This window comes from Erpetoichthys calabaricus, chromosome 10 (assembly GCF_900747795.2).
Source record: "Erpetoichthys calabaricus chromosome 10, fErpCal1.3, whole genome shotgun sequence".
NCBI lineage: Eukaryota > Metazoa > Chordata > Cladistia > Polypteriformes > Polypteridae > Erpetoichthys > Erpetoichthys calabaricus.
In genome coordinates, this window is record NC_041403.2 from 42,183,351 (window position 1) to 42,203,436 (window position 20,086).

General features: G+C 40.5%; 1 protein-coding gene across 2 annotated transcripts in view; it reads right to left on the reverse strand.

The window, feature by feature from the left end:
* Positions 1 to 20,086, reverse strand: part of abca4b (ATP-binding cassette, sub-family A (ABC1), member 4b) — a 325,020-nt gene that overhangs the window by 228,717 nt on the left and 76,217 nt on the right. For both annotated transcript variants that reach the window (XM_051933275.1, XM_051933274.1), the window contains exons 7-8: positions 19,248 to 19,445; positions 4,891 to 4,980 (exon numbers count right to left, since the gene is read on the reverse strand). In XM_051933275.1, coding sequence (XP_051789235.1) covers positions 4,891 to 4,980; positions 19,248 to 19,445 — 288 coding nt within the window. The remainder of the gene's footprint in view (positions 1 to 4,890; positions 4,981 to 19,247; positions 19,446 to 20,086) is intronic.

The window sequence follows — 20,086 nt, forward strand, 5'->3', positions numbered from 1 at the left end:
GATTTGGATTAGTTTGTACTGAGTTGCCTTTTTAGGCAAACATTTTGCCTTTTTTCTTGATGTTTTGCCATTTTTGCCCTGTTTTGATTATATTCAAATAAAGACAGTGGTTCCTCAAGTCAAAGTTTTGACAGTTCACCTTTCTCTTGAGAGGCATTTTGGTGTATTTTAGGACACTTAAAGTATTCTGATCTTTCAAAGACCATTCCCAGTTTTTGAGCCGGAACCAGAGCCTGAAGCCTGTTTGGCGTGAGGCCTATCTTTAGGTTTTGTGGATCTTTTGGAGGCCTCACACCCTTTTGCTATTTTATGTGCTCTCCATTCTAACAGTTACCCCGGCTCAATATAATGAATTAGCTACAGAAAGCTTTTCCTTGCTAATGTTGCCAATATATTAGGTTGCTGCACTCTGATCTTTTTACCACGCTTATTGTAACTTCACCTGTTTGTTATCAGGTACAAATCTTGTAATCGATATTTAACCCACTTCCTATTGTCCAAATGACTTGAAATTTTACACACGTACTCACTTCCGATGACAATACATGAATCAATAATCCGTTTCACTAATTGATCAATTAATCCATGTTAATTAAGAAATGAAATTTTCATATGAAGAATAGTTCAGGATTTCACCAATAGATGGCGCTAGTAACAGACAGAAATACTAAAGGAAGTGTTAAAATATCCATCCATCCATTGTCCAACCCGCTGAATCCGAACACAGAGTCACGGGAGTCTGCTGGAGCCAATCCCAGCCAACACAGGGCACAAGGCAGGAACCAATCCTGGGCAGGGTGCCAACCCACCGCAGGACACACACAAACACACCCACACACCAAGCACACACTAGAGCCAATTTAGAATCGCCAATCCACCTAACCTGCATGTCTTTGGACTGTGGGAGGAAACCGGAGCGCCCGGAGGAAACCCACACAGACACGGGGAGAACATGCAAACTCCACGCAGGGAGGGCCCGGGAAGCGAACCCGGGTCCCCAGGTCTCCCAACTGCGAGGCAGCAGCGCTACCCACTGCGCCACCCCAAGTGTTAAAATATTATTTACAAAATTATACTAAAACAAACCCAAGACTAAAAAGTTGAAAATAATATATATATATATATATATATATATATATATATATATATATATAAAAAAAATACTTTTTACAAACCACGCTTATATTAAGTTAAAAAGTGTACTCAAAAGTAAAAAATAAGTCTCTCATACATCACTCATAAAATAAAAGCGTGGGCGCTTTTCATCAATCAACATTCAAAAAACACTTCTTCAAATCTTAGCAAAAGCGCCCACCTTTTATTTTACGAGTGATGTATGAGAGACTTATTTTTTACTTTTTGTTGTTGATGGTTATTTAATGAACATAATATATATCCATCCCCATATCCGAGTATATGAGAAAGTCTTCCAGAGATTGCTCCCGATTTTATTTTCAATGTGGCACTCCATTGTATGCAGTATATGCTGCTTTTGTACTTCGGCACCATATTACACAGATTAGAACAAATGCCATCACCCTTTTGCTTGATATGCTCCTAATCCAATCCACATTTGGACAGCTTCATGAGCAGGCATCTGTTCTGTTCTTGAAAGTACAATGATCTGACTGGTAGCTGATTCACTACCCTAATGCATTTAATTAAATGGGCAAAATGTCTTAAAATGTCTATCTATTAGACAAGAGCTGAACAACAAACTTTCAAACCCAAATTGAAATTAATCATGTAATAGATAAGATTAGTAAGTTTAAATATACAAGTTAATTGATCAACAGTTAATTATTAATGTCAGTATTAACACAGGGGTAGATTTCTTGGACTATCTTGCCTGTTAAACACTAATGTTTATTTTTTTCCAAAGTAACTTTTTAAGATAAGGTCATTTGCAATGGACAAAAAAGTGGAATTTAAACCTTTATCTATTTAGCAATTCAAAAAATATCCATTGATGTTTTTTATGCTGGCATGCTTTGGGAAGGATATTGTTGCTGCCTTTGAATGGGAGTGATAATCATAAAATGTGTCATCATTTATAGACATTGATGAACAAAGCATCTGCATATTCCAGAAATCAGTTCCTCCTTATGCTAAACTTAAAAAAAAATGATTGGGGATTGCATAATGACATACACATTTGTATATAACATCATGGCGGATGTTGAAAAAGTAACCAGTACCTCTATAACGACCTACAAGCTAAGGATCTGCGCTGGTATCTGGAAGGTTGCCGGTTCAAATCCCGGAAAGGATCCTTCTCTGTTGGGCCCTTGAGCGAGGCTCAGATTGCTGCAGGGCGCTGAACAATGGCTGAGCCTTAAAGTTCATGTGAAAAGACAATATCCCCACAGGGATTAACAAAGGATGTCAAATCAAAATTAAAAAAGCATCTTCAGTGCATATGAAGATGTGGAGCTAATGATGCTCAATTTACATCTTCACAATTCAAATTTATGACAGTAGAAAATACGTATAGTTAAAATGACCTGCTGTCCTTAATATCTGTACTGGTATGATTATGGCATGTAAATGTATTGTGAATAGTTTTGAATGTAGGCAGAGAAAAACTGACAAACCCCCATGCTCTTCATGACTTTAATCAAACAGCCCTGCAAATGTGTCTGCCCAGGCAAACACTGCATTGGCATGAATATCAAAATGCGTTTGTTCACCTCAGTAAAAGTGTCTGTCTTTGCATCTGCCCGGTTGTTATATCTCTGTCATTCCAAAAGAGGGAGCATCACAAACATTTTTAGTAATAAAATTAATCCTGATACTCTGTATATCCAATTCATTATAATAACTATTCATTCAAAAACTGTACTAACCCCTACTCTCTCTTCTGTTTCCTTTTCCAGTGTCCTGTTGGTGGTGGCGTGCGCCACCACCATCTACCCAAAGCTCCATGATGTTCCAACAATGATGGATGGATTAAAAGCCAGAAGTCTGTATGACCATCAGCATCAAGTGACTCCGTGAAAAACCCGAACTACAAAGAGGACTATTTCATTTATGTTAGGTAGAATGCCCAAAGGGGACTGGGCGGTCTCGTGGCCTGGAACCCCTACAGATTTTATTTTTTTCTCCAGCCTTCTGGAGTTTTTTTTTGTTTTTTCTGTCCACCCTGGCCATCGGACCTTACTCCTTTCTATGTTAACTAATGTTGTCTTATTTTAATTTCTTATTTTGTCTTTTATTTTTCTTCTCTTCATTATGTAAAGCACTTTGAGCTACTTTTTGTATGAAAATGTGCTATATAAATAAATGTTGTTGTTATTGTAAAATGCATTGCATTTGTCATTCCAACAGATGGCACATCACACACATTAACACTTCTTTTACAAATCCCACATCAAATGGCATCTAACAGAGACATATGAATTGCATGGTGCACTACAGATGTTAACAATGAGGTCTACATTGATCCTTTAGATTTCAACCTGTTTTAGATAGGTAGTACATTTTGTCATATTATACTCTTGCCATTGTTAATTTTCATAATTATACATTATTAAAAAGCACTCGTAAATATTTTTCAAATACTCAATTACATGCTAGTACTGAAATACAGTGTCATCAGTACCAGTCTGATGCTTTCTATTCCATGATTCCTCTTGATGCCCCAAATCAGACAATCTGCACATTTTTAAGAAGTAAATACTTAAAAGAAAGAGAGCTTAGTAATTTCAAAGTCATTTCATGATGCACCTTCAAGAGTATCCCTGGCTGATGTAGTTTATTTGCTGGTTCAAATGTAATTCCTGAACCTGCATTTTCATTACAGGGTCATGGAGAGCTGCACGCTGCCCTGGAGGTTACACATAAAAGGCAGGAAACTACCCTTGATGGGATGCCAGTCTTTAATGAATTTCAAGTATATTTTTTGATCTTCTAACTGAATGGAAGCACTCTCCTGCCCTGTGTTTTTGAAGCTCTTGGATGACTGAGTGTAGGAGTGAGACCTCCATACTACACGAAAACAAAGTCACTGCCTTGAAGTATCAATTGGAGTTACAGGCTCAAATCTCACTTCAGCCATTTTGTTTGAGGAGTTTGAATGTTTCCAAAATTCCTCCACAGTTACTTCAGTTGCCTCCTTTATTGCAAATTCAGAATTGTTGTCGCAAGCTGGTTGATTGACCCCACAGCACAATGCTGTATTAGTACATGAGGAATTTACAGCAGACAAGGAGCTTGCTCTTAGCACAATACTGTTTACCCCATGGTGTATATGATATTGTTTTCTTCTCTTTGCATTAATATCTCATCTCCCTCTCCGACATGCATACCCGATGTGTCATTTTTGCTCTCCTTTCCGCACTTCTCACCCCAGTGATTTGGAGGGTCTGTTTCCTGTATACTGTTGCACAATTATTTGTCACAGTGTCAGTGAGGAGAAAAGCCTCATTCTGGATCACAATGGAATGCTGTTGGTCACCACACCCAGTTTGTAAATAAAAGTCTGAAATGGCTGCTGATATGCCTCTTACATATTTACTGTACATACTCAAAACTAAAATGGCATATAGTCCTATGAGTTTTCTATGGCAAACCATCCATTTTTCGGACTGACATTTTCCCAGTCATGGTCAAGAGAGATCAACACCTAAGCTGATGGCAAAAAGCAAACAGCAAATGCAGCCATAGGCAGGAAAAGAATGGAAAGGACCTAAAAGCTGTACAGAAATGTAAATAAATGTCAAATGGCGTCCTATATAAGAAGTGAACCAGGAACCAATAACTGTTAGGTGGCCACATTGCCCACTCTCAGCCGCAGTCATTTATCATATTTAATTAGAAATGAAAGTCTCAAGGTTTAAGAACTGGGCGTGGTGCCATGCAGATAATCCATAAGATGCCAGTATTTCTTACCTCTCGGAGTACGTCAGACATGTTAGACAGGACCCTGCCCCAGAAGTATAAATCTACTCCAGGTGAGCGGTGATCTAACACAGTTGGCAGCTGTAAAAAAATGGCAATAAGTTATTATAACACATAGAAAAATAAACATAAAATATCCATCCATTCAAAAGCTGCAGGTTTCAAAAATGCTGTCATGAACTTGGAACTAATCCTACCAGAATGCTAACCTATCGTTGGCTAATAACATTCTTTGGCAAATTCACCCATCAGTCCATCCACATAATAAAGTTTATGATCATATCTGCCTCAGGGATACAGAAGCAACCAGCCCTTGTTAGGGTCCCAGTTTATCACAGGGTCCACTCACTCATAAGGGACAGAAGTTAACCTATTCTGCATGTCTAAGGATCATGGGAAAAAAAACTGGAGTACCAAGAGAAACACTGACAGAGAAACAAGGAGAACATACAATCCCCACACTGAACAACAGAGAATATGTTGAAAATAGTACACAACAATACATAAAATTGATGCACAAAACACTTAATGCCATTTACAGAATTTAGCTAGAAATGGATGCATACAGTACAATTTTAATATATATAAATATATGTATAAATTGTATAATGTATGTACAATATACATAAATCTATAGATATAAAATGCAAAGGGCTATGTCCCTCTGCCAAGTTATTAGTCACAAACCACTGGAGATAGGATGTTGATCTTGATTTTGGTCTTAATTAGTTTTGATCAGCAACATTTGCAAAAGCGTTTTTCGCAGTGAATATGCTCTTCCTGGAAATTCACAGTGTGGCCGGCTAAGGCAGACAGTTTTACTAAGTGCCCCATGATGCTTTGTGAGGCCAACATGACATCACAGAGCTGTAGCAGACATGTGCAGAACTTTCATGCATGCCTACTGTAAGATCATTGCTGACATGGCCGTCGCTATGTCGCAAGAACATGAAGGAAAAAAAAATGCCATTTTAACTGAAACCCTTCCACCCATCCAATGAACCCTGCTGAGTGATATTTTACCCAGTCTCTAACCAAACTTGTTTCTTCCACTTGTAGTCATTTCAATTGCCAGGGCTCTTCGATTGCTGTATATGGGTCATCGGTGAACTTCAAAAGGTAAAAATGTGTCTTGTGGCCACAAAGATTGCCAGATTTCAATTTACCATGCGTTAAAAAAAAGAAAAAAACTTGTAGTATTACTGATATTGCTAATGGATATATAAGACTGAACAGAACAGAAAGAAAAAGAAAGGCAGCAGCATCTGCTGAGTGTGAAGCAAGCTGCAGATGGCAATTATGTGATATGAAGACCAAAAAATGATGGGTTCAGCATTGGGTGCGAGCAGTCAACTTATACTCATGACATGTGGCTGGCGGCAGCCTCCACAAAGTTAACAGGTTTTGCATCTTTCTTACAGCAAACAACACAGTCCAAATGATTGAGAAGGTGATTTGGAATATAGAACCCAGGGACCCAGGATGCAAACCCATAATCTCCTTATTGCGAGACTCCAGCGCTCCCATTACACCACCTGTATTTATCCTGTATTTATCGGTTTAGTGTTCTATGCAGAGAATATTCTTACACAATGTTACATATACCCTGCTGTTTAAATAAGCACCTTGAGCATGGGTAAGGTTCTATATAAATAAAATGAATTATTATTATTATTAGCTGTGTTACCTGGCTTTGTCCAAGGAACTTCATAAGACAATATGCCTCAAGAACTTAACCAGATGAGCCAAAGGAAAGCTCCTTTTACCAGTTGCTTGTTACTGCTTATAAAACTGGGTGCACCCAAACATGACCCCTCACCCCCCGCCCAATTCACCATCGAAGCTGACAAGCCTTGCTTATGCCAGCAGTGACACCATTGTTCCCTACTGTAAAATTGTCTGCTGGTTTCAAGCTAAGCCTGCGCTGTGTCTCTGGTGGATTATCTGACTGAGCTAAAGGAACAGTCATTTTATCCTTTGTGACTTTGTCCCATATTATGCCTAATGGTTAATACTAATGACCTTACTTTTCTAATTATACTTTCAAAGCATCCAAATGACAAATACGTGAACAAAACAGCAGTCTAGTCACAGAACCCAGTTGTCCATTTTCTCACTAAGTTTCACTGAAAGAGACAATGTCGATGCCACATGTAACATTTCAAATGCACACGCACCTTACCATGTTATCATATAAAGCTACAGTTTTACTTTTAATGCCTTTGTTAATTCTGGCACCCCTCCCACCACATCTTCTTACTAATGCTTGCCTTATAACTTCCACCAAATGTAATGGTGAACATTCAGGAAGCGCTTTTTGTTAACAAAAACTCCAAAATATCACATCCTTCCTGTGACATTCCACATTTTCTCGCCACATTTAGATTCTTCGAAACGGGTCAAGTTTCCATCAAACAGGCACAGTGGGGAGGGAATAGTCAGTCAAGTTGAAACTGTGCTACATTGAAAAAGGGGCAAATCTCTCCTTTATTCATTTTTGAGAATCATTTCATTCAGAGTGACAAGATGGCTGTTATTTTAGGAAGTTTTCTAACATGTGAGAGGTGTGTATGAACTAATCCCATTAGAGAAATAGGACAAGCGTCTCTTTGTCGTACAACATGAGGAAAGAACTGACAAGCATCAGGAGCACCAGTGGGGAGGAGGGGGGCGAGGAAGCTTTCGAAAGTCTGTTGAAAGGGCAGAAGGCCAGCCAGCTTTGAAACAATGGCCCTCATATTGCTGGGCTCCCTTGGGGGTGCAGAAATACCTTTTGTCCAATTTGTGAGTCTGTTATTGTATGCACATCGAGCAAAGCTGGAGGGGATGTTAAAATGATTTAGGAGAATTTAGAGTATGGCGTCAAGTCCACTTGTAGTGTGTCTGTCTGGAGTTTGTCATCAGTCTGACGTAAAATAAATGTTATTTGATTTAAAGACTTCAGACTAAAGAGGAAGGGCTGATGCCTGGAAATGAATGTTCCTTCTGACGAATTAAAGATGGCATAGCAGGCTTGATAAAAGGTGCAAATGGAAGGCAGTGTGCATAGCTCCTTGTTGTTTGTTCGATTATTGTAAATGCCAGAGTGGAGGGACTGGCATCCAGAGTGGGATTGAGGATGAATCCTTACCCAGCTGACAAAACGTTAGGGAAAGATGGTTTGGTTGGAAGTGCATCTCACATGGGATGGTTCCTGTTCCCTTCCCTAGCCAGGGTGAGGAAATAATGGATGGATTAGGGACACGGCATATAAAGAACAGTCAGTCTCTCAGTATAAGTGGCAGTGTTCCCCTGATCTACCCCCAGTTTGGACACTCACAGGACTACATAGGGCACATATTTCGGAAACAGAGCCTTTTCGTGTTCCTCAAGGGTTTCATGTTCTGTGGAACTTCAAACTGGCCTGGTAAGGCACCGGAGATTCTCCTGGGTCGAGTATAAAAGAGGTCACCTTACCTCACTCGAGAGGTCAGAGTTGGGTAGAAGAGGACAACACTCTCTGGAGGAGACGAGGAAGAGTGAAGGAAGAGGGAAGGACAAATGGACAGACATTATTACGGTTGTTTGATTATAAGAGGCTGTAAAAGGAGCCATGCAAAATAAAAGCACTCTTGATTTGAACCCATGACTGAGTTGGTGTAATTGAGTCTGAAGTTTGGGGCTTGATTTTACATTTTTTCAATTATTACATAAAAAATGTTACAATTAATTTATTGTGTGAAAAAAATGGCGCGAAGACCCCAAGTCCTTCCAGTTGCTCTTTCTTCCTTTGAAGACAGACTATGCTGATTTCAGGACTAAAAGGTATGAGCAATGAGGAGAGACTGAAGAAGCTGAACCTTTTCGGTTTAAGTAAGTGGAGATTAAGAGGTGATATGACTGAAGTATTTAAAGTTATGAAGGGAGTCAGTACAGGCTATCACTTTAAAATAAATTCTGCAAAAGGCACGGAGGGACACAGCTGAAAACTTGTTAAGACCAAATTTCACACAAATGTCAATTTTCCTTCACATAAAGAACCATAGAATCATGGAATAAATCACCACATTTTAGGGACCTTCAAATCTCAAGTTGATGTTATTGTGGACAAGCTTGGTTGAACAGGATGGTGAAGCTTGTTGGGCTGAAAGGCCCACTCTTGTCACAACTCTTCTAAATGCTCCCTGTCCAAAGGGATGACAAAATGCTTGTAAGTTTTGCATCTCATTGTACCGTAGTGGACTAGTACCATCAGGTCAGGTCAGGTTGGGGAGCATGCACTGGTACAGCGCATTGCTGCACCCATCAATTGATGAAACAGCTCAGGATCTTGGTTGGAAACCCCCTCAGACAGACACACGGCCTGTCACACCCTCTGTAAATAACCCTCTATCTGCCACAGCCAGGTGTTACGTGGGTGTCCCCTTAGCCTTGTCCAGACACTCCTGTCCTCAACAATGAGGATCCTACGAACCGGATCAACCTCTGGGAATCGCACCACATGGCCGTAGTGCTGTAACTGACGCTCGCCACACAATGCAGGTAATGTGCTTCATTCAGGGCTCCATGAGCAACTGCTCAATCGATACAAAGTCAAAACAACAGTACCCAAGGATTCTCCGAAGTGACACAGTACCAAAGGAGTCCAGTCTTCACCTCAGGTCACTGATAGCGTCCATGTCTTGTCGTCATATAGCAAGACAGGAAGCACCAGTTCTCTAAAGACTTGGACCTTCATCCCTTTGCAGAGATATTGAGAGTGTCACACACCTCTTTCCAGCGACTTCATGACCCCCCATGCTCTCCTAATCCATCTACTGACTTCATAGGAAGAGTCACCATAGGCATGAATGTCTTGCTGAACTAATTAAACCTCTCGACAAGGTCGACAGTCTCTCTGCAGACAGACACACTGCTGTTGGTTGTGTCCAAGAGGTCATTAAAGGCCTGGATGTTGGTTTTTCTCCAGGACACTCGCAAGCCCAGACACTCAGATTCCTCGCTCAGTCGATCGGAAGCTCTGATCAGAGCCTCCATTGACTTCGCAAAGATCACAGATGGTACCATGGCCTGGGTATTTTCTGCTTTTCCCCCTGTGTAGTCTGCATAGGCTTAGGCCCTCATGAACCTTAAAGTGAATGAAATAACTAAGAGAACATGATGCGATGGTTTTCTGCTTACTCAGTATCCATATACTGTAAGACTAATTGCTGATTAGAGTGAGTGTGGGTGTGTGAGTGAGTAGGCTGTTGTCTTGTGTACCCTTGTATTACACTGGATGGGTTAAGATGAATGGAGGCTGCTTCCTCAAACTTGTGCAGCTGTCATTTAAAGACCACCCAGAACCATGGACCTTGTTTAAGTATTGTAACTGAGATTAGGTTTGGCCTCAACAGCTGACACAACTGACCCCTAAAAACTCCCCTGTTGTCTGGACACACTTTTTCAGATGACCTAAGCGACTGTATGTTCTCTAAAGCCTATGTCACATTAGACGACTTTTCCTGCGATTTTCATCTACATAATCTTAGCCAGTCGGAGGCAGTTGATGCCATACTCCCTTGAAGTCAATCGCATAATGTGATACATCTAACGACTGAGACCAACTCGTCTGCTTCTGGCTAGAATAATAACAAATATGTTTGATTTTGTCTGTGGTCGCAGGGCCGCCTCTATCCATACAAGAGTTGAGAACCAATAAGCATTCAGCAGGCAGCATAATGCACAGAATGTCCCAACGATGAGGCTGAATAAACCACAGCTATTAACCCTTCATAAAGCATTGGAACAGCGTCAACTCTGTCAGGCAGCTGTGGGCCTCACAAACAGAAGAGGAGCTCATCTGCTTGATGTCTCATACTGTATTTTACATATCATAACACAATGGAAGAAAGAAAAATGGCAGAGACGCTGCTGCGGTTAACACTTTGTAAAGTTCCAGCTCTGTCAGGCAACATGCTATTGGTTGTCAGAAAAAGGGGCAAAACATGACTGTGCTGGAAGATCGACGCTCAGTTGGTAAATATGACATGGGTTGGGATTTTTCAATAGTGTAATTTGACATGACATATTGATGAGATCAGCGACTGTGATCGGCAAATCAAGCATAGTCCAAGACAAAATGTCGTGTAATGTGACCTCAACTTTATTCAGGTGGATAACATCACTTGAATGTTAGTAAAAGCACAGCTCTGAAAGAGTCCTGTACGTTAACTGTTATTAAAGTGCAATGATGTGGAGCTGCTTACCTCATGCGAAAGCAGTTTCAGCTAAACTCCAATATCATTTCCCAGAAATTCAATTTCACTCGACTCTTTAATGCACTTTGTCCTCTGACTTTCAATTTTATGGCAGAATAGTACAATTGTACTCCTTTATAAACTGCCATTGTTGTCTCATAGACTGGTTTTAGGGTAGGTAATAATACATCCAGTCCAAGTAGCCATACAATTCAGTTCAGCAGCTACTAAAGAGTTCAGTACGACATACTGGTTTTGTCTTTAGGCGGACTACAGTGGATTCAAAATGTTTTCAGACCCCTTTACTTTCTTCATGTTTAGTTATGTTGCAGCCTTGCAATAAAATCATTTAAATTCATTTTTTCCCTACGCAAACCAACACACAATATTCCAGACTAAAAAAGTTAAAACAGAATGTTACAAAAATGTGCAAATTTATTAAAGATTAAAACAACTGAATTATCACATTGATACAAATATTCAGACCCTTTGCTTTCACACTTGAGATTTGGGTCAGGAGCGTCCCATTCTAATGATCATCATTGAGATGTTCATACACCTTGTTCGTAGTCCACGTGTAGTCAATTCAGTTGATTGCACGTGATTAGGAATGGTACACACCTGTCTATAGAAGGTCCCACACTTGAATAAAACCCAGGTGGCCATAAGGTTAAAGGAACCGCCTGCAGAGCTTAGAGACAGGACTGTGCTGAGCCACAGATCTGGGGAAGGCTACAAAGAAATTCTTGCAGCACTGTAGGTTTTCAAGAGCACATTGGCCTTCATAATTCTAAAACTGAAGATGTTAGGAACAGCCACAACTGGCTACCTGGTAAAACTAAGCAATTATGTGAGGAAGGGTCATGGTAAGAGAGGTGAACAAGAACCTAATGGTCACTCTGGCTGAGCTTCAGAGAACATGTGAGGAGATGGAAGAAACTTCCAGAAGGACAATCATCACAGCAACGCTCCACAGGTTAGAGCTTTATGACAGACTGGCCAGACAGAAAGTCAAAGGCACATGGAAGCCTAATTGGAGTTTGTTACAAGGCACTTAAAGAACTCTTAGACTGTGAGAAACAATATTCTCTGGTCTGATGAAACCAAGATTAGCATCATGTCTGGAGGAAATTGGGGGCTGCTCATGACCTTTCCAAAAATTAAAGCATTGTGGTGGCAGCATCATGCCCTGGGGTATTTTTCAGTGGCTGAAAAGAGTAAAGCGCAAAAATATCCTTAACGAAAACCTGCCCCAGAGCGCTCTGGACGTCAAACTGGGCCAAAAGTTTATCTTCCAACATGGAACAATGATAATAAGCACAAAGCAAAGACAACACAGGAGTGTTTTAAGGGCAACTCTATGAATGCCCTTGAGTGGGCCAGTAAGAGCCCAGACCTGAACCCAAGTGAACACCCCTAGAGAAACCTGAAAATAGCCATCCATTGATGGTCTCCATCCAACCTGGCAGAGCTTCAGAGAATCTGTACAGAAGAATAGAAGGCCATGAGGACATCCCCAAGTCCAGGTGTGTAAAGCTCGTCATACTCAACAAGACCCCAGGCTGTAATCGTTGCCAGAAGTGTAATCAATTATTAAATACTAAGAAAAGGGGCTGAATCTGTGTGTCATTATGAGATTTCAGTTTTACATTTTAAATAAATCTGCAAAAATTTCTAAAATCCTGTTGTCACTTTGCCTTTCTGGAGTATTGAGTGTTGCTTGATGTGTGGAGAAAATGAATTTAAATGATTTTAGCCAAACAAAATGTGAAAAAGGTAAAGGGGTCTGACTACTTTCTACATCCACTGTAAGTGTAAATGTCAGTTAAAGTCTTGTATTACTCCATTTATGAGATCATTAGGTTGTTTTTCGAAATGTTAAAGAGAAATTATCAAACCAGCTTAATCCAGTTCAAGGTGGGGAGAACCCGTTTAAGCAGCATTGAGTGTAAAGGAGGAGTGGGTCCTGGATGGGATGCCAGTCCATCACAGGTGACAGTCACTTGTACACCCACTCTCACTCAAATGGACACATTATGAAGCCATTAATTAACCAGACTCTGATATCTCTGCATTTAATAATAAGTAAAAAAAACAAAGTAACACTTGTCACAGATATCATGAGAGCAGCATAAGCTGGGTCACAAGCATATTAAATTGCAGTAAAGGAAACAGTTAACCGGAAATATTTGTCAGTGGTTTATAGAAGTGAGCCAGCAGCGTCAGCCACATGCAAACCTATTGTGTATCAAGCCGTCCCTTTTGATTTGTGGATAACAATAGCGAAACCGAGCGAGTGAGTGTGTTCTTTTGTCTTTGAAATCAGACAACTGGAAAAAATGAAAACCTGCAATCCAAGTACAGGAAGAAGGCTTTTGTGTAAAAAATAAAGAAAACCTAAATCAAATGAACAATCCTACGGGGTCTTTAAAAGGATAAAATGACTGTAAAATTTTGTTTTTAGATTTGGTTTGAAGTGTATTGATGCTGGCTTTAGAAAAGAGTCTATTGATATTTTTCCATCTTTGAGTATGAAGAGAATGTCAGGATAAAATTGACTAAAATATGGAAAAAGTGAGCTTTTCTCATTTTCTACACAGTCACTAAAGATCGATAACCTTTTTCAGTTTCAACTTACAGTAGCAGTCATATTCCAAAGACAAGTTGGTTGACATTTTGAACTCTGCTTTATGAGATAAAAGTTATGGAATGGTTTTGAAATTCTTTCTATAGGAAAACCTTTATCATTATAACTTAAAGACTGTTTAAGAAAAACATGTCAGTGGAAGGATTACATCCATCCATCCATTTTCCAACCTGCTGAATCCAAACACAGGGTCACGGGGGTCTGCTGGAGCCAATCCCAGCCAACACAGGGCACAAGGCAGGAACCAATCCCGGGCAGGGCGCCAACCCACCGCAGGACACACACAAACACACTACGGCCAATTTAGAATCGCCAAACCACCTAACCTGCATGTCTTTGGACTGTGGGAGGAAACCCACACAGACACGGGGAGAACATGCAAACTCCACGCAGGGAGGACCCGGGAAGCACACCTGGGTCTCCTTACTGCAAGGCAGCACCGCTACCACTGCACCACCGTGCCGCCCAGAAGAATTACAACACATCCAAAAATTGAAATACTGAATTGTTGTTTCTATTATATTTTGTTTACGTGTTTTCTTCTTTTACAAAATTTTATTTCATTACAGCATGAAATTCTTATTGTAGGGTCCCAATCCCATTGCAGGGTCCATTCACGACCCACACCCACACCCACGGCCAATCAATAATCATTTCAGCGGGCTTCACTCTCTCTGTTCAAAGAAATGTCACTGTGCTGTGTTGTTCAACTACAGTATGGTGTAATCCCACAGCAGAGCGTCCACGTTCATTTGATCTTGGCTTCAACGAGACTAACGGCAGAGCGGTGGGCTGTGTGTGTTCAAAGTACCCATAAGCCATCACAAATGTGTTGTATTGCATCAGGTAATCAACTGTGGGACATCCTGAGACTTTGCAGGGTCCCCCCCAAGTTGCTGGATATCATGGCCGGCTTGTACACTGGTACTGTGAGTGCTGTGCAGAGTGGAGGCAGAACCTCTGTATTTCTCCCAGTTGATTCTGGGGTTCATCACAGGTGTGTTCTTGCTCCTACTCTATTCAATGCATGCATGGACTTAAGTGTTCGGCAGGGTCATGGGGTCCAGCGGCTGTGGGGCATCTATTGGGGGAGAGAGATTCACTGATCTTGATGTTGCTGATGATGCTGTGATCTTCGCGGAGTCAATGGAGGCTCTGATCAGGGCTCTCGAGAGGCTGAGTGAGGAGTCGGAGTGTCTGGACTTCTGAGTAACCTGGAAAAAAAACAAGATCCAGGCCTTTAATGACCTCTTAGGCACGGCCATCAGCATGGTGTCTGTCTGCAGAGAGAGTGTCGACGTTGTCGAGAGGTTTACTTACCATGACAGGGACATTCTAATGTGATTGGACAATCGCCAACACACTATGTCATATTCATGTTAGTGGTTCACAGTTCACACTTGCCAGTAACATAACTACAGATGAGCGAGTTTGACTAGGGAGATGGCAACTTTAAGTGGAATTTCAGAAATTCAATTATTTCTTTAATGAAACTCTCCTTCATAAATTGTTCACTTGAAGAACAAAAGAAGATAAAGGAGCTTGTATTGGACCACCCTGACTTAAGAATTCAGCAGCAGGCAAGTGATCGAGGAAGAGCTTACACTCTGACTCCGCAGGTTGATCAAGACATGCCTGTGGAGGATAGGTCTAACTGGAGAAGCTGGCATAAAAGCAGATCCGCATTTGCCATGTTAGAGCACTGTGGACGTGTCTCCTGGCTGCTAGAGTCCATCTGCCCTCGATGTGTGGTCAGCAGTGAGCCTCACAAGGCTGGTGGATAATGGGCATATGAGTTGCCTCTGAGGCAGATAGGAGCAGGCAAAGGGGCAAAGTAGCTTGGAGATGCCACCAAAGTGCTCAGTAAGTGCCATGTCTGTGAATGCTCATCTCAGAGCTCCTTTTTTTTCGGTTTTATTCGGGCAGTTGAGCGAGTGTATGTGATACACTGTATATGTGTTTATGGTTGGTAAAATAATGGTATGCCTTGGGTTGATTTTGGTTACAAAAATTATGCCACTACAAGAAAAACAGTTGGGAAACACTAATCTAGATAATAGCATGAGGCTAACTTTTTTGGCCAGCTTGGTGAAATGACTCAATTTTGGCAGAAAGTAACTGAGAAATTTTCAGGCCTGAAGGAAAGGAGGGCAAAATTTATGTTCAAAGAAATTTAGGTATCCTGACCATAAACACAGAATAAGATTTAGGTTGTACTTGTCCTGTAGGTGTAGTACAAGACACATTGAGGGATGAGTTGTGCTTTAAGATGTGGGGGTCTGTGGATCTTACAATGTGAACTTGTGCCCAGGTGAGTTAAGCCTGACAAACTTGCATAGGAGTGGGCAGACTGGCAGCAAGTGTAGAATAAAAGTAGGATAGGAATGACTCTATGGGTATGATAAATGATAAACTGAGAAGCAGGACTTGAGAAAAATCAGAGGACTGGTGTAGCTGCGTCTTCCCAAAATTGTCAAAGTTCAGCAAATCTAACTTAAAAATGAGATTCAACAAAAGCCTGATGTGCCGAAATGATTCCGCAGACAAAATATCTTCGTTTTTAAAAGTTTTAGTTAAAATTCAATGTAAAACAGTTCACACAATAAAGAAAATTAAAACGGCAAAAAAAAAAGGAAAAAGTTCTGTTCAAAGCTTAAATCTTGTTACATTTCAGATCGTTGCAAATCACTTCAGACATTTCTGAACCATTTCAAAATGATGATGGTCAGAAAACTGTAAGCCTATCCCATTTCTGAGTTGAAAATAGGTCTTTCAAATCCCTGCTTACTGGGACCTGTTCTAAACACAACTGACTCAATTCTCACACTGCTTCTCAGTTATAGCAAGAAAGGTCTATCTCTTACTAACTTATAGGGGGAAAAGACTATACCACTGTCTATGACCATGGAAGAAATTTATATTCTATTCAAATTAAGCAAACATTTATATGAGTTTAACTGAAAACTTTAACTTTCTAAGATTGGCTCTTACAACTGGTGATTGTATGATGTGGATTTATGGAATACAGTGGGAATGGTCAAGGACCGGGCACTCTATTAGCAGAGGCAGAATAAGGTTTGGATTGGATTTATGCTATGGATGTGTAATACGATAGATGGAAGTCCACATTATTGGAAAATTACAGAGGTGGAGGTGCAGGCATTATGGTGTGGGTATTGGCAGAATGGGAAACTGGGCAAGTTGGCATATGATTTACAGACAGGTGTAGTATAAAATTTGGGTGTCAGGTGCACCTGTTAATTTCTACATCTATAGGGCAAGTTCTGAGAAGAATAAGGGGACTGTGGATGTCATGGACTGAAGTTTTGGAAAACAGTAAAAATGGAAAAGCTGGCATCAGATTGGGCAGCATGGTGGAAAGGATATAATACGTTTCAGCCCGGATTTGTCCTATGGGTCTGGTACTGAACAGGCCAAGATATGCATTGACACTATGATGAGAACCACAAGAGCATGTGGATAGATAGATAGATAGATAGATAGATAGATAGATAGATAGATAGATAGATAGATAGATAGATAGATAGATAGATAGATAGATAGATAGATAGATAGATAGAAAATAAACTATATAATAAATAGATGTGAAAGGCAGTATATGTATAATAGATAAGTGCCACTTCAGTTTTCCCCACCAAAAACTGAACCTCGCCCAAATTATTTTACAAGCCACCACTGATACTGTCTGTGTCATTTTTTAAGAAAGAACAAGCTGCATATTACAGACAAATAAACAGACTGATCTCCATTATCATCTATCCATTTGGCCAAATTTCCTCTGAAACTACCAATTCCATTAAAAAGCATGAAGACAAAGGGTGCTTCTGAACCTGTCCCTGAACCATAAAAATGCCAAGGAGGCCAAAACAAACACAATGTGGGATGATTACAGGGAAAACACAAATGCAAAAGCCAATCAGAAGCAAAACTACCCTTCTACAAGATGGAGTGCCTGACCCGCTCTTCTTTTTTATTCTTCCTGGTCATGCTTCTCTTTCTCTCTCTGTTACAAGTGCCAGGCTTGTGGAAGGCATCAAAGAGTGTTGGGTTTTTAGCCATCTGGCTTATCATTATAATCATTAAGAGACTTTATAAATTAATTTAGCAATTTAATCCACAAAGAAGGTTTTATCTGTTACTTGTTCCTCTGTATTATGTAAGTGTTTATTGATTTATTGTTTCATTAATTTATTCATTAATTATTCTTTATTTATTTCTGCATACTTCTTATTCATTTTTATGTGTAATTTCTTTTTCTTTAACATCTTGTAAAACATTTTGAGCTACGTATTTTGTATGAAAATGTGCAACAGAAATTCATGTCAGTGTTGTTGTTCTTAGGCGACTGCTGTGTGGCGTACAATCTCTTATATTTGAAGTGAAAAGGTTTGTGTGTGCTCCCTTTGCATTAAGTCGATTCCATTTTATGTGACTGTGGTGGGCTGGAGGCCTACCTGGGGTTTGTTTCCTGCCTTGCGCCCTGTGTTGGCTGAGATTGGCTCCAGCAGACCCCTGTGACCCTGTAGTTAGGATATAGCGGGTTGGATAATGGATGGATGGATGGCTGGCATTTTATGTGAGGTCACAAGTGAGTCTTGCCCTCTTTTCCGGTTGTGATTGTTATATACAAGATATTGCAATTTTTCCTATCAAATTCTGGCATTGTGTACTCTTGCCTGTCCAGGGTTTGCTTCTTCTCTCTTGTCAAGTCAGTTAACCTTAACAACTGCTGGAGTGCCAACCCAAATTACATGCCTACCCCTCCAGGCTGATTCTCATTCACATGTATGCCAGTTTCCTTGCCTGCACTCAGAGCATGTCTAGTGCCCTTGCTATGTCACTTGCATGGTGACCTACAATGCCATCTTTTATTTTTGAACTAGCGGGCATACCCGGCACTGCCCAGAGTAGAATAAATTGCAGGTGAAATCACTTAAATACATTTCCTAGAGGACAGATGTTGGCCCCCAATCAAAATTCACTGACTAAACCCATTGGGGGGAACATCTTTGCCTACCAGTGCCAAATCTCAAAAATGTCTCACAGGGACAGGGGCAGGTGTGGTCACAAAATAAAGTACTCCAAAGGAAGACATTTTGGAACGAAACATAGACTGTGGTTTCCCGCATACAAATGGGTTAGTCTGTGGAAAAGTTGGCAGGTACAAGATTAATATTGTGGATTTATATACCACACAAACACAAGCACACACTCAGTTTATATATTAGATCTGTACATGTAATCTAAGCCCATCTTCAGAGAACAGTGCTATATATGAACTGGATTGAAATGAAAAGAACAATCTATCATTAAATACTAGTAGCATTCTTTGCATCTCATTCAAGAATCATCCTAAAAATAAAAAGTAAGCAACTATTTTGTTATAGAGATTGTTTAATGCTAATCCCATCAAACATCTTCCCATCTTGTATTTTTAAAAAGGAGAAGCAAAAAGAACTTACGACACGAAAGAGCTTGAAAAAGTCAAAGTTTGCATAGAGCACATCCTCAATCTTCTGGAGCTGTGCCTGGCTCATGGCACACATGGCGTTTCGCACTGTATAGAGCCCACGGCGACTTGGGAAAATGATGAAGCGTTCAAGAAGATTCTGGCTGCAGGCGATATCCTTCAGGGTCAAGTCTGGGACTCCATATGCGAACTGGACAAAAAAAGAAAACACAATGACATAGTTAAGATGAAAATACAACTGAATGCCATTGTTGCTTCACTTGAACTTCAGACTTTAAAACTTGCTCCTTGTCCAGAGAGTGATTGTGAAAACCACATTTTTATCTTGCCTAAAAGAGAAGAATGTCTTCGCCTATTCTCCGGCAACCTGGGCTACTGTGGAAACTGGTGGTGGAAACGTGGAGAGCTTGGATACCTTTATTATCAACTGTGCTAACTGTGTGGCCAGCTGCGGGAGGGCAACCAGCTGGCCTAGGTCATTCTGGCATTTTAATGCAGAAATTGATTACCACCAGACCTGACCATTATATGTGATTGCTACCGTCTACAGACTGTGACCCTCCTGAGGTTTATTTTCACTTATGGCTCATCATTGGAGTTTTTTGTTTTCATTAACTTTAGTAACATCAAACTGTTTTTACTCAATGGGTTGCAATGTACATATGCCTAGGTAAAATGTAGATGCATATTATATATATTGTGGAACGAGCCCCGGACACAGACAAGCAGACATGTTAATTTGCACCACCACACGTTTATTTACAACTATATACAAAAGTCTTGTGCCACACAAACAAACCCCAAGGCTCCCCCAAAGTTCAGGCTTCTCTC